The following is a 22,723-nucleotide window of genomic DNA, read 5'->3' as shown; positions in this document are numbered from 1 at the left end:
TATGTATGTTTCTGGGGGTGGTCTTGATCTACAGGGTGGCAATTTCAAAAGTCTATATAAGGCTTGGACGCAGGTCCCTAGGCCCTCAGCGCCTAGGACTTGCCGATCGAAAGGTCGGCGGTTCGAATCCCTGCGGCGGGGTGCGCTCCCGCTGCTCGGTCCCAGCGCCTGCCAACCTAGCAGTTCGAAAGCACCTCCGGGTGCAAGTAGATAAATAGGGACCGCTTACCAGCGGGAAGGTAAACGGCGTTTCCGTGTGTGGCTCTGGCTCACCAGAGCAGCGATGTCACGCTGGCCACGTGACCCGGAAGTGTCTCCGGACAGCGCTGGCCCCTGGCCTCTTGAGTGAGATGGGCGCACAACCCCAGAGTCTGTCAAGACTGGCCCGTACGGGCAGGGGTACCTTTACCTTTACCTTTATATAAGGCCTTGCATGGCATTTTTCTGGGTTCCTCCTCCTCCTCTCCTGCGGGTGAGGGGAGCACCCTGTTGCAACAGATCTATAAAGATCAAGCTTACTAACTGCTTTGCTTCTCAGTATTCTCTGGTTGGCCTCTGTTATTTTCTCCTACCAATAGGGAACCTATGTAAGGACTCTATATGGGCTCTTGGATACCCCATAAGGGAAAAGGGCAATTTTTTTTACAACAATAATATGTTGTACTACTTACCTCTGCCACAGCTAGTTTTTCATTAGCTCCTCTCAGCTCTTGAGTCATGGTGTTGATAATTTGTTCTTGTTTTTGAGTGGTTGCTGAAAGCTTCTGGATTCTTTCATGCAATGATGTTATCTCTCGCCGATATCCCTCCACGTTATCCTGCAGCATCTCGTAACTTCACAAGGAACATAGGTAAGATCATATTTCAACCAAATTGGTATTACAAACTCATATGAGGAGAATTCTAACAATTTTGTTTCCACTAAAATCAACTGGAAACAAACAATTCAATAGGTTTTTTGTGTGCAAGTTTTCCAGTGGCTAAATTAACTGGTAATCTTACCGAGTACAGACAGTTCTAAGCATGGTTTTCGCACCCCCACCCATAAGTATGTTTAAGAAAGAGGATGCAAGTTACTGAATATTTTTAATCAGTTCATACCTCTTTGAGTTTATTTTCATTATTTAAAACACTTATTCTCTATCAGCCCAGGATCGTAAACAATGGTTTTAAACTAACCATGGTTAATGAAAACCATGGTGCAGATGTAATGCCGACCATGGTTACCTAAAAAGTGGAGGAAGTTATGATGATGCATTGTACTCCCATCTCCTAATCTTAGTTTGATCAGTTACAGATAGGTAGCCGTGTTGGTCTGCCATAGTCAAAACAAAACAAAATTCCTTCCAGTAGCACCTTAAAGACCAACTAAGTTAGTTCTTGGTATGAGCTTTCGTGTGCATGCACACGAAAGCTCATACCAAGAACTAACTTAGTTGGTCTTTAAGGTGCTACTGGAAGGAATTTTTTTTTTGTTTAGTTTGATCAGGCAGTGTTAGAGTCTACCATGTTCCTTGAAGCAATTTGTCATATTTACTGCATGAGATTACTGCCACAAAACTCCAGGTTTCAGGGCACAAATTGCAATCCTCCAATTGCATTAATAGTACAGAAGTCTTTCATCAGCATCATTAACGATGGCGTCGTTAGAGGAAGCATCGATTTGAGCTGCGCGTCAGTTGTGTGTTTTTTATTAGTTTTATCAGCTTTTTATTAGCTTTTATCAGTTCTAGTATTTTATTGCTCGGTATCTTTTTCTTAATTACTATAATCACAACGTTTAAGCTAAAAGTTTTAGAGAAAGCCCTGGAAAGTCTCGGAGAAAGCCTTAATTAGCTCCAGCTCGACTCAATCTACCAACTACTTATCAGCAGGAGAGGAGATCAAACGCCCTAATCTTGGAAGGATGCCGAGTTTCCTAATTTATAGCAGAAAACAGGCTGCATCTCCGTGAAAATGTCTAAAAGAAGCGATCGGCTTCATGTCTACAAGCGAGCCCACAGCAGAAGTGCAAGCAAAGTAAACTGGATGATTTTGTAAGAGCCCAGAATCCAGAACCTACTACATCAAACAGAGTTCATTTTCAGCTAGGTGGGGACACTTTAATGGGTGGAGACCACCCAGGGGAGAATGCTGAGAGGAGCGCCCACGAACCATTCATTAATACTGTCTTACCGCTTGGAAGCAAATTCAAGTTGGGTGGAAATCTTTGTATTCTGTGACCTCAAGTCTGTAACCTGCTCCTGTAGCTTCTCATTTTGCTCATTCAGGAGTTTGTCATTCTCTGCCTTTTCTTTCTTGTAGCTCTCAAAGAACTCCTGCAGCTGTAGAGCAAGTCAAACGCGTTCAAAGATAAATACAAGGCCAAGCAGAAAACTGTGCTCCTTTTGTAAAGATGAGGAAAAGGCGTTTGGAGAAAGACTGGCCGGTACCTGTTTAAGGGCAGCCTTAGCCTCCACTGCTTCAGTTGATTCTGTCACTGGCACAGCAGCAGGAGTTGACATGGCCTGAGGCGCCCCTGATAGACGCTTAGGGGTCACTGCCAGAGACATTTCTTCTGGCAAGATGCTTGAAGCTATAAAAGAGAGAGAAGCAACATTATCAGATCAGAGAAAACAGAAAGATCTTTTATTTCTTACCTTTCCGAACCATCCTTTCCCTAGAGAGCTCAGAACAGTCCTGCTACTCCCCATTTTATGCCCACACCCTTGGGGGGGGGGGAGCCAGGCTGTGAGTGTGTCACTAGCTGAAGGTCATCCAGAAAATCGCATGGGTGGATGTGGGTTCAGACCCATGTGTCCTTGGCAGTAAAGGTAAAGGACCGCTGGACGGTTCGGTCCAGTCAAAGGAGACTATGGGGTTGTGGTGGTCATCTCACTTTCAGGCCAAGGGAGCCGGCGTTTGTCCACAGACAGTTTTGCGGGTCATGTGGCCAGCAGGACTAAACCGCTTCTGGTGCAACGGAACACTGTGATGGAAACCAGAGCGCACGGAAACGCTGTTGACCTTCCCGCTGCAGTGGTACCTATTTATCTACTTGCACTGGCATGTTTTTGAACTGCTAGGTTGGCAGGAGCTGGGAAAGAGCAACGGGAGCTCACTCCGTCGTGGGGATTTGAACCGCTGACCTTCCAATCGGCAAGCTCAAGAGGCTCAGTGGTTTAGACCACAGCGCCACCCGCATCCCTTTTTACCTTTACCTTGGCAGGAGTCTGACCGTCAACCCAGTGCACATTACTGGTTCTCATTCACACTAATGGGCTACACTTTCCAACAGTGACATTTTCGTGGGCTGTGGAATTCTCCATTCCAGACCTCAAATTCTATCAAAGTTCATGTTTTCATTTACATTTATGCCTCACATCTGGATCAAATGATCTTCTAGACAGCTTACAATATATTACAACCATATAATTAGGAACCCAGAAGCCCATTCCTCCAGCTAACGGCAAAAGCCAGAGGTTCTTTCTCCCTCACTTCTGCATTACTAGAGCACTTTCAACAACTGGAGCATATTATGCAAATCCTCATAAACATGCAAGCTGTGTTTATTTCTGAACAGCTGTCCAACTTGCTTTGGGGAGCTTCAATACTTCTGGCGAAAGGGACTGTCATCTTTTCCTGCTCTCACTGCCTCCAAGGTGAAAGCTTATATTCTCCAGATTCTGCCACTAAAATCTAGCTCAGCTGACAAAGAACGCAGGTGCCTCCTGCTGCAGCTGATGTCCTTGAAGGTGGCACTGCCTGAGGTGCTGTCACACAATCTTCTCAACCTTACTGCCTTCTACTCCTGCTTTCAGCTGTCTTACAAAATTCCTGTGGTCTCACAAAATTCTCAGCTAAAGCTTTGCAGTGTTGTTGCTTTTTAAAGTGGCTCAATATGCGGCTGAAAGCATGAATCAAAATTAAATCGATTCCACCAATAGTAATTATAATAATAATTTATTATTTATACCCCGCCCATCTGGCTGAGTTTCCCCAGCCACTCTGGGCGGCTCCCAATCGACTATTAAAAATGATACAGCATTAAATATTAAAAACTTCCCTAAACAGGGCTGCCTTCAGATGTATTTTAAAAATAGGATAGCTGCTTATTTCCTTGACATCAGATGGGAGGGCGTTCCACAGGGTGGGCGCCACTACCGAGAAGGCCCTCTGTCTGGTTCCCTGCAACCTCACTTCTCACAATGAGGGAACCGCCAGAAGGCCCTCGGCGCTGGATCTCAGTGTCCGGGCTGAACGATGGGGGTGGAGACGCTCCTTCAGGTATACAGGACCAAGGCTTTAAAGGTCAGCACCAACACTTTGAATTGTGCTTGGAAACGTACTGGGAGGCAATGCAGATCTCTCAGGACCAAGGGATACATTTAGGCTGTAGCCGAAAAGAACAACTGTGGTGTGCATTTGGAACATCAAGCAACATAGAATGTAAGACTGAATCTACACTATTCCTTCCGAAAGTATGAGCAATTTGTTCCAATCATAAAATCACAACCTGAAAAATGGTTAGGCAAACTTTTGGGACGTGCTTGCCATTCTACCCTCTCCAATTCTCACTGTACACAATGAAGAAGAAGAGGAGGAGGAGGAGGAGTTTGGATTTGATATTCCGCTTTATCACTACCCGAAGGAGTCTCAAAGCGGCTAACATTCTCCTTTCCCTTCCTCCCCCACAACAAACACTCTGTGAGGTGAGTGAGGCTGAGAGACTTCAGAGAAGTGTGACTAGCCCAAGGTCACCCAGCAGCTGCATGTGGAGGAGTGGGGACGCGAACCCGGTTCCCTAGATTACGAGTCTATCGCTCTTAACCACTACACCACACTGGCTCCGAAGCCTAAACCTTGCTTTCCTCACATTACAAAGAAGTACACTGGCATTATTGAAGGAACCATACCTTGCAATGGAATGGAAACTCCTGACGTCTGTGCCAGCAAGATGCGATACATGTCACGCTGGCGAACTATGGAGTCTACAAGCTGCATCTGGTGGTGCCGTGACTCACGTAACTTCTCTAGCTCAGTGATAGCTTCAGAAAGTTGACTCTGCAGCTCAGAAATCCTGTCATGGAGAGAAAACAATTCTACTAAATCTTTTTTTTTTAAAAAAAAATCAACATCAGGTAACAAATATGTCTTATATTACTGCTTTCTAAACAGAACGAATATGTGATTAATATCAGATTTCTGGATGTCAGAACATGCTGCTAAAGGGGAGCATACTTAGATGAAGTGGTTTCTTGCTCCTCTTTCTCTTTAGCGTCACCCAGCTCTCTGAGAGCCACTAAGAGGCGTTGGTTTTGCTGCTGAAGTTCCTCAATGTTCCTGTAGGAGACCAGATGTTGGCTTATGACTTCGGAAGAGCTGCTGATGTCAGCAGAGCTCACTTCCTCTTCGCGGATAACATGGTTGCCTCGGGCTTCTTCAAGTTCCATCAAAAGCACTCTTATCTTTAAAAAGGAAAACAGATGATTCATACAACAGAACAACAGCTCTTCCAGAGCTGTGCTGCAAGAATTCTATGCGAGATGTTAAAACGGTCATTCTGCTTTTTAATGAAAACTGACTTTATTTTCAAGTGCATATTGTATCATGTTGTTTTGATTATTTACTGCCATCAATGTGGAATACAATAGGTTATGAATTTATGAAATAAAAAGTACAGTGGTGCCTCGCAAGACAAAAAGAATCCGTTCCGCGAGTCTCTTCGTCTAGCGGTTTTTTCGTCTTGCGAAGCAAGCCCATTGACGGCTTAGCGGATTAGCGGTTTAGTGGCTTTTAGCGGCTTATCGGCTTAGCGGATAAGCGGCTTAGAAAAAGGGGGGGGGGGGAGGAAAAAAAAACCGCAGGAACTCGCAATACATTTTCGTCTTGCGAAGCAAGCCCATAGGAAATTCGTTTTGCGAAGCACCTCCAAAACGGAAAACTCTTTCGTCTAGCGAGTTTTCTGTCTTGCGAGGCATTCGTCTTGCGGGGCACCACTTTACAGGGCTGCACTGAGCAGACATTATTTTAAGGCTGCAATCTTAAAAGTGCATGCTTAGAATTAATTCCACGTGAAATCATTAAGGCTTACTCTGGAGTAAGCAGAGGTTCAGAACCCCAATACTTTCAAAAACTGACTCTAACTTCAAGGTGAAATAGTTCATCAAGGTATATAGGCTTACAAGAGTGAACCACTTAAAGAAACCAAACTAACCTGTTGTGAAAGATCTTTGACTTGGATTTCAAGCCTCTGGTTCTCTCTTTCAAGCAAAGAAGCTTGCTTGTTTGCTTTATCAGCATCATCTTGCAAACGCTGAATTTCCTGTAAACCAAATCCACACGCTTAAAAAATGTATTTATTTTGCAGGAATAATAAAAGGTCAAAATAAGAACAGACCCGCAAGCATATTAAACAGCTAACTTCTCCCAAAATTTACACTAGAACTACTATAACACAATAGTCTTATTGTTACCCAGTAGGTGGATTAGTGCTGACTTAAGAAAATTATTTCACGTAGTTGAGGCCCAAAGGGGCCTATAGAATTTCAACTGTGGGACACGCAGGCCAAAATAATTTGTAAGACTTGGCTGCACAAAGAAGACCTCCTAGAAATCTAATTGATAAACACATTCAACCAATGTGTCAAAAACAGTTGCGGCAAGAGAACAAGATATGCCCTCTCCATTATATGACTCAGAGAAGTCGGTGATTGTTTTTATTTACCATTTGTAAACCACTTTTCACAAAGTAGCTTCAAAATGGTCGCACTAAACAAAATCAGATTAACACCAAATTCGGTGCGATTGCCATAAAATTTAGGGAACAAGATGTGCTATCATAATGATTAAGGCCTTAAATGATAATTTTGGGTTATATGTTAGTGACTAAGTTTTAACATATACCGTATTTTTCGCCCTATAGAACGCACTTTTTCCCCTCCAAAAATGAAGGGGAAATGTGTGTGCGTCCTATGGGGCGAATGCAGGCTTTCGCTGAAGCCTGGAGAGCGAGAGGCGTCGGTGCGCACCGACACCTCTCGCTCTCCAGGCTCCAGGAAGCTATCCGCAAGCCTTGCGCGCCCAGGGGAACTCCCCCCGGGCGCGCAAGGCTTGCGGGCGGCAGCCTGCAGCGCGGAGCAAGGGGCGCCCTCTGGAGGACGCCCCGTGCTTCGCGCAGGTGTCCGCAAGCCCTGCGCGCTCGGGGGAACTCCCTGAAGCAGAGCGCCCCGCGCACCGGACAGACATCTGCGGCGTGGGGAGCCCTGCAGGAGTTCCCCGCAGGGCTCCCCACGCTGCGGATAGCAGCCTGCCGCCCGGCGGGTGGGGCGCCATGAAGCAGAGCGCCCCGCGCGCCGGACAGACATCGGCCAGCCCCACAAGCTCGGGGGACAGCGGGGAGGCGCAGCGCCGCCATCCCACTGTTCCCCGACCTGGTTTTGGGGGGGAAATAAAGGGAAAAAAAATTCCTTTATTTTTCCTTTATTTCCCCACCCCCAAAAAAGTAGGTGTGACCTATGGGACAGAGTGTCCTATGGGACGAAAAATACGGTAGATTTTAACTGTTGCTATATCTGTATTGTCCCTGTTATACCTAATTCCAAATTTAAAAGTATCCCTATTGTGTTTTATGATTTCCTTGATATTGTATGTGGGCTGGAACTGGTCTGTGACTGAAATAATGAGTACTAATCACAAGGGGATAGAATTGCTAAGAATAAGGTCACACCAAAATAGAAAAAAGGGCTATTACATATAGTTGGAATACATACGAATTCAAATGTTCATCAAATTAAATGATTAGCATTTTTAAAACTAAAAAACAATGTTTTCTGTAGCTCACATTTCAAACTGCCAATTGTGAATGACACAATGCCCAGTAATGTAACTGGATCAAAACAAATCATTATTCATTACTTACACTGGCAATATCACAGCCTGACTTATTATTTACCAGATTTTTAAAACGTGGGTTGTAAAACTGGTTCTTACGTTAGAATTTGCTGTTTGTGGAGAATATTCCCCAGAGAATTTTCTCATTCTCGAGAATATTCTCCCCTCACATCACTACTCCTGTTTCCTCTCCTCCTGTCCGCTAAAAAAAATCTGCTTTAGAGAGTCCAGAAAGGAAGACTAAATTCTATTATAGGCATGGAGGTCCCTTGAAGCAGCACTGGATACAGCACAGCATCAAGGAGAATGGGAGGTAGAATCCTACCATGTGTGAAATTTATAAATATACACTATCTGTAAAAATGTGCACCACAAAATGTTGACCTTGAAGCTCAACTCTAGCACACATAACTGTCGTTCACAGCTACAGTTTTACTATGCGTTGTGGGGATGGCGAAAAACAGCAGTTTAACTAGGTGGCTCTAAACTGCACACTAAATTTAGGTCTTAAATCAGAAGCGAACAGGAAATTCTATCCCTTTTCCAGAGAGCAGCTGGGTGTGAAAGAAATCACTTAGGTTAAAAAAAGAAGGTAATGTGGTTTTATGTGCTGATAAAGACGAGTACATTTTGACTCTGAATCTCAGTTCCGTTTTGTACCAACCTTCATTGCTTGCTCAAGTTTAGCAGACAGACTTGCTACAGCTTTCTGAGAGCGTTCATATTCTTCACGTTGACGCTTCAAAATAGGTGCTTTGGCTTCTACTTCCTGCACTATTTCATCCAAGTACTTATTAATCCTCTTATTCTCCATTTTTTCTAACAGCAGCTGATCCTGTGCTTCTACATATGCATTGTAAAGCTGTGTTGAAAGATAAAAACACACTACTAGTAAACCTATCAAACGTCTTACCTAAAGAAGACAGGCAGCCATTTATCAACCAGCAAACATTTTCTAGACTTGTACCATTACACATATTCTTTTCCCAGGATACGTGTAATTTCCTCCTCACCTTGACATCTGAGGGGTTTGCCTTGGAAAAGATGTACGGGATCAGCCCCGACAATGTGTTTATGTATTTTATATATAGCCCCCCACTATTGCCCAGGGGACGCGGGTGGCGCTGTGGGTTAAACCACAGAGCCTAGGACTTGCCGATCAGAAGGTTGCGGTTTGAATCCATGCGACGGGGTGAGCTCCTGTTGCTCGGTCCCTGCTCCTGCCCACCTAGCAGTTCGAAAGCACGTCAAAGTGCAAATAGATAAATAGGTACTGCTCCGGCGGGAAGGTAAACGGCGTTTCCGTGCGCTGCTCTGGTTCGCCAGAAGCAGATTAGTCATTCTGGCCACATGACCCAGAAGCTGTATGCCGGCTCCCTCAGCCAATAAAGCGAGATGAGTGCCGCAACCCCAGAGTCATCTGCAACTAACGGTCAGGGGCCCCTTTGATAGTGCTGGATGAAACATTATAACTGATACCAGAATTCTCAATAATGAACACAAGGGGTGTCGTAGAATTCTACTCAATATTGATCCAGAGTACATTCCAATGTATAGCTAGCAGCCTAAAAACTTAAACAGGTTGCAAGATTCCCAAAAAATAGACCAGAGGTAATTATATTCCATCCAGCAGAGCTTTACTGCTCCTGAAGGCAAATGAGCACAATGGTCACAAATCCAATACTTCCAGGATTGGGACTGTCCTTAAGAAATCCAGTTGCAGCCGATTTAACTTAAACTTACAATAACTTATAATATGTCTAAACCTTAACACTAAGCGTACTATGTACAGAACACCACATTAGAAGGAAAAGAGATAGAGAAAGTGAAAGCCAGACTCCTTCTGGCTTTACTTTTAGTCAGCATAACCTTGACAAAAAGAGATAACAGAACCAGTTTACTCCGCTTCTCTGAAGGAATAACCCAAACAGCATGACCCTTCTTCCACAACCCTTTTGAATTAATTAGAATAGGAAAGATCTCTACACATCAGATCAATACTTCCTGTATTAAGAAATGCAAACTGACAAGGGGGTTGTGTGTGTGTGTGTGTGTGTGAGAGAGAGAGAGAGAGAGAGAGAGAGAGAGACGGAGAGAAAGAGAATGAACAAAGCAGAGAGAGAGAGACGGAGAGAAAGAGAATGAACAAAGCTTTGTGTTCTCCAAAGAGAAATCTGACTTTGACCCGAAGCCGATAATGGAAGCCTCCAAAAGCACTTGAGACCAAGAGCCAAATCATGGTGCAAACTTTCAGTGTACACTCCTAAAATATACCTCTGTGACAAAAGGGAAATTTTCACGAGGTGTCCATGACTTACAATGACATAAAACATCAACCTTCACAAGTGGAACACTAGCCAGATAATAATAATAATAATTTATTATTTATACCCCGCCCATCTGGCTGGGCCTCCCCAGCCACTCTGGGTGGCTTCCACAGAATACATGAGTAAATGCTACTGAAATCAAATGTTAAGTTTAGTTAAAAACCCAAATGGGTGAACTATGGGGAGCACATTAGTCATTCAGTTTTTAAAAATTGTCCCAGTGAATGAGGCTGGGTACAAAATATGCAGGAATCTGCAAGCAGTACAGTATCATCCACATTACTTCCTACCTCGGTTAATTTCATGCCAGGCTTCACCACCTTTGCTACTGCAGCAGCCGTAGGAGACATAGCTGCCAGCTCCTCCTCTGAAAGAATGGCTCCTAGAAGAGAGAAATGGCAAAGGGCGCAGGTTTTTTTAATGTACAAATCAAATCTAAAGGCTTCCAACTACATGCATATTCAGATTTCTGACTGGCCCTAGAGTTTTGACTAGCCTGGTTATAAGCCTTCAGGGAAACTGCAAATAAAAATAACGAATCAAACAGATTGGTTCAGGAAAACCATAGAAATATTCTGCAAATGATACTTGAGGTAAAAATTTTACTATTCTGTATGTTTCATATACTCAAGTGAATCCCCAGATAACCGTTTTTAAAACAGTTTGCATGTGGCTTTTCAAGTACTAGAACAGTAAAAACAGCTGTAGAGTGAAGTTTTGCTAAATGCCCCCATTTTACAAGGTCTATTCCCTATGTCAAAACAAAATAAAAAAATTCCTTCCAGTAGCACCTTAAAGACCAACTAAGTTAGTTCTTGGTAGCTGTTCTATTACAAAGGAATTTCAGAAATAGACTGGAAAGAGAAGCTGCTGAATTGCAACATATTACCAAACTTAAAACCATGGAGAGACCTGGTCTGAACAAAGACATTGGATGCTTATCTCATTATACATGACAAAGCCATTTTTCACCTTCTCACCCCTTCCTTTTCCCTGTAAGACCTATTGCAGTCGTTAAGAGTAGTCAACAGGCTCATCACAGCTATCTGCCAATCACCCAATCCCACCACCCTTCTGAGTAATACCCCTCCCCACCTTCTCACTATATAGAAGGGTCTGGTGACTTCTGTTTCAGTGTATCTGAAGAAGTGTGCATGCACACGAAAGCTCATACCAAGAACTAACTTAGTTGGTCTTTAAGGTGCTACTGGAAGGAATTTTTTTATTTTGTTTTGACTATGGCAGACCAACACGGCTACCTATCTGTAACTATTCCCTATCTGTTACCAGACCTTTGCGCTTGGTGGCTGAAACCAAATCATTTGCATTGTCCAACTCTTTCTCCAGCTTGCCAATCTTTTCCTTCAGTTCTTTTTCCACTGCAGCCTTTGATTGTTCCATTTCAGCCAAACGATCCCGTGTTTCTTTGTTAGCTGAGAATAGCAGAAGAAAGAGATGACTGCTCACAACTTTTTAAGCTTCCAAGGATTACTAAACAAACTGTACAGCAGGGCGATATGCAAATATTTCGAGAATTGTTTAAGTGCCCTCTTTGGCAACATGGTTTGCATCATCCGTGAGCTAGGAAAGACTTAGAAGATCTAAGCCTGGATCCAAATAACTACATGGACTTGGCATTTCTCAAATAGCAGCTTTCATCACTACCCCAGTGCACCACACAACAAACCTCTTCTGAAGCCTCACCTCAAAAAGGACAGTATAGCATTGGAAACAGTTTAGACAAGGGCAACCAAAATGATCAAGGAGGTGGAGAAAGTCCCCTACGAGGAAAGGCTGAAGCAGCTGGGGCTTTTGTTGTTTTTGTATAGAGAAATGACAAGTAAGAGACACCAAAATAGAACTGCATAAAACTATGCATGGCATGAAGGAAGTGGACACAGAGAGGTTTTTCCTATCTCACAGCCCTAGAACTTGTGGACTTCCAACTGAGCTAAATATACATAAAAAGGTAAAAGTAAAGGGACCCCTGACCATTAGGTCCAGTTGCAGATGACTCTGGGGTTGTGGCGCTCATCTCGCTTTATTGGTTGAGGGAGCTGGCGTACAGCTTTCGGGTCATGTGGCCAGCATGACTAAGCTGCTTCTGGCGAACCAGAGCTGCGAAAGGAAACGCCGTTTACCTTCCCGCCGGAGCGGTACCTATTTATCTACTTGTACTTTGACGTGCTTTTGAACTGCTAGGTTAGCAGGAGCAGGGACCGAGCAACGGGAGCTCACCCCGTCGCGGGGATTCGAACCTCCGACCTTCTGATCGGCAAGTCCTAGGCTCTGTGGTTTAGACCACAGCGTCACCCGCATCCCCATATACATACGTTTATACATACAATATACATACATTTCACTAATTTTACAGTCATTTTAACATTTCAACACTTGACTCCCTTCCCCCTCTTTCTCCGGTTCCTTAAATTTGTTTTTAACATCTTCTGCATATCCAAGTTAATTACCTTATTTATTCACCTACAGTGGAGCCTCGCAAGACGAAATTAATCCGTTCCGCGAGTCTCTTCGTCTAGCGGTTTTTTCGTCTTGTGAAGCAAGCCCATTGACGGCTTAGCGGATTAGCGCTATTAGCGGCTTTTAGCGGCTTATCGAATAAGCAGATAAGCGGCTTAGAAAAAGGGGGGGAAAGGAAAAAAACCCCGCAGGAACTCGCAAGACATTTTCGTTTTGCGAAGCAAGCCCATAGGAAATTCGTTTTGCGAAGCACCTCCAAAACGGGAAACCCTTTCGTCTAGCAGGTTTTCCGTCTTGCGAGGCATTCGTCTTGCGGGGCACCACTGTACTTTAAATATATACTCTTATCAAACTGAGGGTTATTACAATAACACTGCCAATGCTTTTATCAGTTTACAATTTATCTGTAAATACTCAATAAACCATTTCCATTCTTTTATAAAAAGTTTGCCGCCTTGATTTCTTATTCTTTCGGTAAGTTTCGCCATTTCTACATATCCCATAACTTTTTGTATCCATTCTTCCTTTGCTGGGACTTCCTTTGCTAGAAACCTATTCATGTACAGCAGCAAGAATGCTACTAGCGCCCAAAATGGAAAGTGGCCGAAGTCCCAACGGAGCTAAATTTTGGAAGATTCGGGACAGGCAAAAAGCAAGTGCTTCTTTATGCACAGTTAAATGGTGCAATTTGCTTCCACAAGAGGCTGTGACAGCCATTGACTTGGATGGCTTTAAAAGAAGAGGATTAAGATACATTAATGCAGGGTAGCATTAGCAAAAGCTACTAGCCATGATGGCTATGCTCTGCCTCTCTGGCCAGAGGCAGTAATGCTTCTCAACACCAATTGCTAGAAACTGCAACAGGGAACAGTGCCTTTGTGTTTAGATCCTGCTTGCAGTCTTTCATAGGCATCTGGTAGTCACTGTGTGAACAGGATGCTGCACTAATGACCACTGGCCTGCGCCAAAAGGGTCATTCCTATGTTCTTATGGAGCTGAGGAAAAGTATCTGAAGAAGCACACAGAATGGAGGTTAACTGATGAAGTAAGTGACTTGTGTTTTGGATGCGCCAGACATATTTTTTATGTAATTTCCTGCTGCTCTGTTTTATTAAGTTGGGGGGGAAAACCCGTTTCATTGCTATTTTGCATTATGTTGTCAGCCAGCCTGAAGACTCTACAGAGCTGTGTTTTGGTGGGATAGAAGTCTTAAAAGCAGTTACAACACTCAAGGAGCTATTTGGATCTCAATCCTATCTTCATTTTTCTCAGATGCTAATTGCTGTAACTATAGATGATGAGGGGTAGAAATAAGCTGATAAAAACCAACACAAGCTTTATGATCATTTGTTCCTTACCTTCACCTGCCTCCTTCAGAAGTTTGTGCAGCTCCTCTACAGCTTGGGTCAACTCATTGCTTTTTGCTTCCAAGTCATCAGCAGCACTCTAAATGCAACATATTTTAATTAAAGCATAGCAATTCAACATAGCAGCAAAAAAATTTAAAGCCTCGGAAAGTGGAGAGAGGGCAGGCTGGGTGTCATAAATTGTTTAAATTGTTACTAAGGAAACTATTATTTTTCTCCTTCCAATAAAGCACAGCAGAAAACTTGTCCAAATATAAAGAGTTAACTTCTTAAACCTCACAATAATTTCATAATTATCTGTCTATGTATTTCTAAGAGTATAACCAAATCAGTAATTTTTGCTATAACTGTAAAAACTGCTCTGAAAATTTATTATTCCAGTAATGAAACCTCCATCCGGTTGTAAACATTAAGATTATATCAGCAAGAATGATTCTTTCTGTAAAAAAATGACTTAAATCAAGTCTTACTGACCAGCGATTTAAATCGATTTAAATCAAATCCACCCTGCTAATGTCCCCTCCTTTTCAGCATTATTCACATTACCATTACATCTGTACCAAGCTAAACGCTAAGTACAGTTTTACACTAGAATCTGAAAATAGATGCTGGCTTACAGTTCTGAAGGTTGCATTAGCAACAACATGTTTAATGATGCGCTGTGACAACTATAAAATGATGCAATGCTAGTACCCAAAAGAACAAATTCTGCTTGCAGCATCAAGAAGTTGAAACTAACTATGGGGACATAATGTGGCAAAGGGGAATGTGGGGTGGGGCATGAATTCACTTATGAGAGAGAAGGGAGATCATGTTATACACAGACTTCAGCATCAAAACTCTGAAAGAGCTCCAAAATGTATCAATTATTCATCTCCAGATTACTTCTGTTAACATACTGGAGCACAACTATCCATGTTCATGTTTTCATAAGCAATCGCAAACCAAAAGGTTACTTTCTAGAAATTCATATTCACCAGCACATTTGTGACTTCAACCTTCGCATGTCCTAGTTAGCATTTCACAGTAAGTATGAAGAGCATTAACAGTTGTAAGTGTACGTTTATAGTAAACCCTGAAACTAACATTTCAAAACTATTATTAAAATTCATACCTTGTATAAATTAGATAACTTGATATGGGCGTTTAGTTCATTGTGGAATCTTTCTTCCATGCTAGCTTGCTGTTCTTTTGCCTGGTGAATAAAGACATTTGTGCAGTTAACACACAATGAGAAGTTTTAAGAACCCAAAGGCTCTTCTCAGTCAACAGCAGTATGGTTCTGAAAAATTATCATGAAAAAATAATTACCGTATTTTTCTCCCTATAGGACGCAGTTTTCCCCTTCCAAAAATGAAGGGGAAATGTGTGTGCGTCCTATGGGGCGAATGCAGGCTTCAGGAAGCTCTCCACAAGCACTGGGAGAGCTGCGCGAAGTCGTGCAGCTCTCCCACCACTTTGCAGAGAGCTGCCTGGACCCAGAAGCCTGGAGGGCGCTGAGCTCAGCGCCCCCCAGGCTTCGAGCTTCGCACAGCTCTCTGCAAGCTGTGGGAGAGCTGAGCGAAGTCGCGCAGCTCTCCCACGGCTTGCGGATAGCAGCCTGTTCTGGGGGCTGGGGTTGGGGGAAGCTCGGGCTTCCCCCGCCCCAGCCCCGCGCCTGGTGGGTAAATAATTTCCCCCCCTTATTCCCCCCCCCAAAAAACCAGGTGCATCCTATGGGCTGGTGCGCCCTATGGGACGAAAAATACGGTACATTTAAAATGTATTTAAGGGCAAAATCCTCAACTTTTTAGTTTGTTTTCAAAACTGAATTTGTATAAGAATACAATCATTAGGCTACTGTGTGCTTCTCAAATGTATTTGGACAGAAATGCTGCAATTCATATTTTTGCCAGATTCACTCCATTTCTCCAAAGTAGTTCCATATATCACAGTCAGTTATTATAAGGAATTCCCACCTGAATGAGCATATATGCTTTCCCAGACCTAGTCCGACTGAAGTTTGCAGTCCTAAGAGAGTTACTTCATTTTTACCTGATACAAGCATGAACGAGAGAGAAGCTACCTCAAATACTGGCATCGCTGTTGCGCACAACGGAAGCTAAAACAAAGGAATTTATGTTTACCTCCTTCAGTTTCAGCAGAAGATCTTCCACATGTTTCTGTAGATTTCCGTTAGATTGTTTTAGTCCACTGACTTGCTCTTCCAGTCTGGAAACCTCCTCTTTCTTGTTCTCCAAGTTACACTTCAGCTCTAAGATTTCACTTCCCTTTTCCCGAGTGATTAGCAGGAGCTCATCTGTTTTCGCCTTCAGTTCCGTATTCAGCCAAGTGTTCTGATTCTGTAGCAGTTCCTTTTCCTGCTCCCACCTTTGCTCCCGATGCTATGAAATAAAGTTATGTATGATACAGCATTCCATTCAAGCAGCAGTTAATAGGAAAAGAGTGCCCTGGGGCACATACTACAATTTTGAAACAAGTTCCGTTAAGGCAAGTTCTTGGGCAATTCATACCAATCATGCAAGTGCAGGAATTCCTGTCAAATTATTAGCAAAGGTACTGAGACTCAATGCATACTTACTCAAAAATAAGACTCCCTGCATTCAGCGATACTTCTTTTCAAGTGTTTATAGGTTTGTAGCATTAAATCAAATAAACCCCACAACCAAATCTAGTTATGGTGCATCACAATTTCATTACTAATCCCGAACTTGTTAATTACCTGTCAACTAACTACATGTATGCTGTGAAATGTCCCATATTGCTTGAAACCTTATAAATAGGACCACATCCTCTATAAAAGAAAAGCCGAGTAACTATTCCAATAGATGGCTGGTAGAATTTTATTGAGACAGATAAAAAATGGCCACCGAAAAATTGTTTGTTAGAATTAGTGACATAGGAAGTGTGTCGTTATCTTATTTCTACAATCGTACAAAAGATATGGGCATGAACAAGTATTCCAGTACTCACCTTTACAGAAAAGGCTGATGTCTGAAGCTCATCCAGCTGTAACTGTAGCTCTATTTTTGCAGTATTCGCTGCTGCAAGTTTCTCATTCAGTCGTTTAACATCCTCTAGGAAAGGACATACAAAATGAAGAGATATTATAAAGAACATATGTAGATGATGTACTCCTGTACTGTCAAGCTCATGTAGAAGTGTCCATGGTGTGTGGGCTACCTTTGACTTATTTGATGGCAATGCTTATAAGGCCAATGCTGAAACCATTGCAGGAAACTCCCCTAAAACCACTACTTAAAAGTAGAAATTCTAATCATTACACAATTTGACCCTCACACAGTACGAGAACAAAATTACAAACTGTTCACTGTTGCTTACTTTCATTAAGGATTTCCACTGGTAGTTTCACCTTGGTGCAATGATACTCTTAACTGAAGGACAACCTATCACCAAAACTCTTTTGACCATATCACTTGATGCTCACCATTTAGGTGTTCCTGCTCTTGAGCTCTTCTGTCACTTGTTCGAACCAAATCTCTCTTCTCTGCTTCCAACTCTTCTTTTGCTCTAGTGAGCTGATTCTTAAAACAAAGGAAAAGTGACTTTAAAAGTGACTATAGCACAATAAAAATCTGGTGTTAAAAGCGGTGTTAAGAAACATTAACTAGCGCAAGATTATTATCACACTCTCAAGATTCACATCGAGACTTGGCAAATGAGGCTAATAAGAAAACCGTACTTTCACCAAAAATGCTACTTTCACAACGAGAGTCTACTTCTTTCAATGTAACATTGAAAATGAATTATGAAAGCTTCCATTCACCGGCATTATTGACAGTTCCTATACCTGTATGGCTGCATTGCGATCCTGAGCAGCTTCCAGTTCTTTGTTTCTCTCATTTAACAATTTCAACTGCTCATCTGCATGGGAGACAAAATGAAGGACATTTTCAATTTTATATTTACATAAATTTATCTGTCAGAACTAGCTAAGTATCTTCTTTCTCCAATAAAAGAGTAAAGGGTTTGGGCCTGAGGAGCTGAACCCTGAGTGATGTCAGGATCTAAAACTGACTGAGATCAGCCAACTGACCACCCCAAATATGTGTCTAGTAGACAAGAATGTAGAATTCTCAGCATGTCCACCTCTGCTATGAGATTCTTCTCCATTGTAATTATCCCTATAGAACACCGCCCTTGCTTAACTGCAAGCCTTAAGGTAAAGGGACTCCTGACCGTTAGGTCCAGTCGTGGATGATTCTGGGGTTGCGGCGCTCATCTCGCTTTATTGGCCGAGGGAGCCGGCATACAGCTTCCAGGTCATGTGGGCAGCATGACTAAGCCGCTTCTGGCGAACCAGAGCAGTGCACGGAAATGCCGTTTACCTTCCCAGGTAAGTAACAAAATAATGTTTACCTTTATCACAGAATGTAATTCTTCTGTCATCAAACAAATCAATTTTTCACTGGAAAACTGAATAACCTTTAGTTGTTTCATATTTCAGAAAAATCACAAAATAAATACAACTAATAGTATTTACTGATCACCTTAATACGTAGTAATACTTACTGAGTTTGCTGACCTCCTGTCGGAGATTCTGACATTCCTGTGTCTCATTTACGAGTCTTTCCTGACTCTGAGCAAGTCGTTTTTCTACTTCAAAATATTGTTGCTCTGCAAAACATGCATTAGCACAAGTTCAAATTTTGCCCTTTCTCAGAGCTATTCAAATCAAAGTGTGCCATTCACAGTTATGTAAAGTTGCAGGAATCCTAGTGAAAAGCACACAATTTTTAATCCAAAATACCCTATTTATCAGTCTCAGATTTTTTTGGACCACAACATCAGCCCCAATAAGAATGGACAATTATGAGGGAAGATGGGAATTGTATCCAAAACACCTGGAGAGCACCAAGCTGGGGAAGGCTGTTCTAAAGTGATACTAGGTCACCTATCGCCTATCTTCCTCACAGTCCAATCCATGTCCTTTTAAACATGAATGTATGTGTGGGGGATTTTGTTACTGTTATCATGTTATGTACCGTATTTTTCGCCCCATAGGACGCACCGGCCCATAGGACGCACCTAGTCTTTTTTGGGGGAAATAAAGCGGGAAAAATTTATTCCCCCCCCCAGGTGCTCTGTGCTAATCCCGAAGCTTGGGGCGTGCAGAGCTCAGCGCCCCCCAAGCTTCTGGGTGCCGGCAAGGCCGCGCGGCTCTCCCACGGCTAGCGGAGAGCTGCGCTAATCCCGAAGCTTGGGGCGTGCGGAGCTCAGCGCGCCCCAAGCTTCTGGCTGCCAGCAAGGTCTCCGTTAGCCGTGGGAGAGCTGCGCGGCTTTCCCACGGCTAGCGGAGCGCTGCGCTAATCCCGGAGCTTGGGGCATGTGGAGCTCAGCACGCCCCAAGCTTCTGGGTGCCAGCAAGGTCTCCGCTGGGTGTGGGAAAGCCGCACGACTCTCCCAAGGCTAGCGGAGTGCTGCGCTAATCCCGAAGCTTGGGATGTGCGGAGCTCAGCGCGCCCCAAGCTTCTGGGTGCCGGCAAGGTCTCCGCTACCCTTGGGATAGCCGCGCGACTCTCCCAAGGCTAGCGGAGCACTGCGCTAATCCCGAAGCTTGGGGCGTGCGGAGCTCAGTGCGCCCCAAGCTTCTGGGTGCAGACAAGCTCTCCGCTAGCCCTGGGAGAGCTGGGTCTCCCATGGCTAGCGGATAGCTTCCTGAAGCCTGGAGAGCGAGAGGGGTCGGTGCGCAACGACCCCCCTGCTCTCCAGGCTTCAGCGAAAGCCTGCATTCGCCCCATAGGACGCACGCCCCATAGGACGCACACACATTTCCCCTTCATTTTTGGAGGGGAAAAAGTGTGTCCTATAGGGCGAAAAACACGGTATTTTGTGTTATGTTGTAAACCACTCTGCAATCTTTAGATGAAGGGTGGTACATAAAATCAATAGAAAATAATAATAGTACCTGTTTTCCTAGGGCTGTAGACTAGTCTACATGTCATAAAATGCACCCAGGAATTAAAATCTCATACCACCCTAGACATTTCTGTTATACACAACACGCTGCCCTAAGCACAAGTACCCAAAATTCCAACACTTAAAGTAAATAGCAGCTTTAATTTTATATTGATCCGGTTCACAAGTACCTCTGAATTTTTCTATAGCCCATTACCAGAAAATTAAGGCCCTGAACATTAACCACATCTGCTCAGTGGTAAGTCAATGGGGCTTACTTCCACGTGAGCAAGAGTCATAACTGCACCCTCCGCGACTTGTTTCCTAAATGTGAACAGATACTCAACCGGAACAATTTAGAAAGAAAAATAAAACCCCAAGCATCTTGGGTGCTAACTGCAGCCTCTAATACCTTGATGCGCTGCTCTCTTAACCCATACTGGCATAGACAAATGCCTGGAACACCTATGCTTTTGGGGGAGTGTGGCATGCTGTTTTTATTGTTGTGTTTGCATTTGTATGGTTTTCATAGATCTCTCTCTCTCTCTCTCTCTCTCACACTCACACACACACACACACAAGCACAGTTCTAATTCACAGAAAAGTAGATCTAGTTGGAAGGAACCCCAAGGGTCATCTAGTCCGACCCCATGCAGTGCAGAAATCTCAACACGTGATCCCTAATCCAATTTGAAACCATACATGTCCCTGCTTAGCTTTGCAAATGTGCTAGCAGTATTATTGCTGCACCACTTAGGAGTACGTGTGTGTGTGTTTTAAATAGATGATTCCCCATGTTTTTATTGGCTGTGGTTTTTCTCTATTTCATGTTTGATGTCTTACTGTGTTTTAATTTGTTGGAAGCCGCCCAGAGTGGTGGCATTTAAACAATAAATAACAATAATAATAATAATGAGTTTAATTAATAATAAAAATATTAAACTTGCATTATAATAATAATTTACTGTTTGTATGCAGTTATTTCCTGCCACTGCTGCCATTATTATTATTATTACTATTATTACAATGGCAAGCTGTTTTTATTGTTGTATTTGCATTTGTATGGTTTTCACAGATTTCTCTCTCTCTTTCTCACACACACACAGAGTTCTAATTCACAGAATTGTAGATCCAGTTTGTTGGAAGCAGCCCGGAGAGTGGTGGCATGTAAACAATAAATTTTTATGAGTTTACTTAATATTAATAACTCTGGCCCATGGAGTCACGAAGAGTCGGAAACGACTAAACAACAACAACAATAATAATATTAAACTCGCATTATTTTATTGCAGTCCTTTTCTGCCATTATTATTATGGAAGAAAAGGACTGCATAATCCGCCCCTTCTGAATCCCACCTCCTTTAACCTTAAAAGCAACAAAATAAAAAAAATCCTTCCAGTAGCACCTCAAAGACCAACTAAGTTAGTTCTTGGTATGAGCTTTCGTATGCATGCACACTTCTTCAGATACACTGAAACAGAAGTCACCAGACCCTTCTATATAGTGAGAAGGTGGGGAGGGGTATTACTCAGAAGGGTGGTGGGATTGGGTGATTGGCAGATAGCTGTGATGAGCCTGTTGACGACTCTTAATGACTGCAATAGGTCTTACAGGGAAAAGGAAGGGGTGAGAGAAGGTGAAAAATGGCTTTGTCATGTATAATGAGATAAGAATCCAATGTCTTTGTTCAGACCAATGTCTTTGTTCAGACCAAGACATTGGATTCGTTTCCGACTCTTCGTGACCCCATGGACCAGAGAACGCCAGGCACTCCTGTCCTCCACTGCCCCCCGCAGCTTGGTCAGACTCATGCTAGTAACCTCGAAAACACTATCCAACCATCTCGTCCTCTGTCGCCCCCTTCTCCTTGTGCCCTCCCTCTTTCCCAACATCAGGGTCTACTCCAGGGAGTCTTCTCTTCTCATGAGGTGGCCAAAGTACTGGAGCCTCAGCTTCACAATCTGTCCTTCCAGTGAGCACTCAGGGCTGATTTCCTTCAGAATGGAGAGGTTTGATCTTCTTGCAGTCCATGGGACTCTCAAGAGTCTCCTCCAGCACCATAATTCAAAAGCATCAATTCTTCGGCGATCAGCCTTCTTTATGGTCCAGCTCTCACTTCCATACATCACTACTGGGAAAACCATAGCTTTAACTATACGGACCTTTGTTGGCAAGGTGATGTCTCTACTTCTCAAGATGCTGTCTAGGCCTGTCATTGCCCTTCTCCCAAGAAGCAGGCGTCTTTTAATTTCGTGGCTGCTGTCACCATCTGCAGTGATCATGGAGCCCAAGAAAGTAAAATCTCTCACTGCCTCCATTTCTTCCCCTTCTATTTGCCAGGAGGTGATGGGACCAGTAGCCATGATCTTCGTTTTTTTGATGTTGAGCTTCAGACCATATTTTGCACTCTCCTCTTTCACCCTCAATAAAAGGTTCTTTAATTCCTCCTCACTTTCTGCCATCAAGGTTGTGTCATCTGCATATCTGAGGTTGTTGATATTTCTTCCGGCAATCTTAATTCCGGCTAGGGATTCATCCAGCCCAGCCTTTCGCATGATGAATTCTGCATATAAGTTAAATAAGCAGGGAGACAAAATGCAGCCTTGTCGTACTCCTTTCCCAATTTTGAACCAGTCAGTTGTTCCATATCCAGTTCTAACTGTAGCTTCTTGTCCCACATAGAGATTTCTCTGGAGACAGATGAGGTGATCAGGCACTCCCATTTCTTTAAGAACTTGCCATAGTTTGCCGTGGTCGAC

General features: G+C 43.3%; 1 protein-coding gene across 2 annotated transcripts in view; it reads right to left on the bottom strand.

The window, feature by feature from the left end:
• Positions 1-22,723, bottom strand: part of TPR (translocated promoter region, nuclear basket protein) — a 62,368-nt gene that overhangs the window by 39,071 nt on the left and 574 nt on the right. For both annotated transcript variants that reach the window (XM_079980997.1, XM_079980998.1), the window contains exons 2-17: positions 18,578-18,682; positions 17,856-17,929; positions 17,493-17,589; positions 17,018-17,121; positions 16,171-16,428; positions 15,159-15,239; positions 14,036-14,123; positions 11,492-11,632; positions 10,490-10,581; positions 8,537-8,734; positions 6,197-6,304; positions 5,221-5,447; positions 4,896-5,059; positions 2,433-2,575; positions 2,176-2,324; positions 672-834 (exon numbers count right to left, since the gene is read on the bottom strand). In XM_079980997.1, the coding sequence (XP_079837123.1) occupies positions 672-834; positions 2,176-2,324; positions 2,433-2,575; positions 4,896-5,059; positions 5,221-5,447; positions 6,197-6,304; positions 8,537-8,734; positions 10,490-10,581; positions 11,492-11,632; positions 14,036-14,123; positions 15,159-15,239; positions 16,171-16,428; positions 17,018-17,121; positions 17,493-17,589; positions 17,856-17,929; positions 18,578-18,682 (2,192 nt within the window). The remainder of the gene's footprint in view (positions 1-671; positions 835-2,175; positions 2,325-2,432; positions 2,576-4,895; positions 5,060-5,220; positions 5,448-6,196; positions 6,305-8,536; positions 8,735-10,489; positions 10,582-11,491; positions 11,633-14,035; positions 14,124-15,158; positions 15,240-16,170; positions 16,429-17,017; positions 17,122-17,492; positions 17,590-17,855; positions 17,930-18,577; positions 18,683-22,723) is intronic.

The sequence above is a fragment of the Podarcis cretensis genome, assembly GCF_951804945.1.
Source record: "Podarcis cretensis genome assembly, chromosome: 6".
Classification (NCBI taxonomy): Eukaryota; Metazoa; Chordata; class Lepidosauria; order Squamata; family Lacertidae; genus Podarcis; species Podarcis cretensis.
The sequence above is the reverse complement of the archived record's forward strand: the minus strand, read 5'-3'. Positions and strand labels throughout refer to the sequence as shown.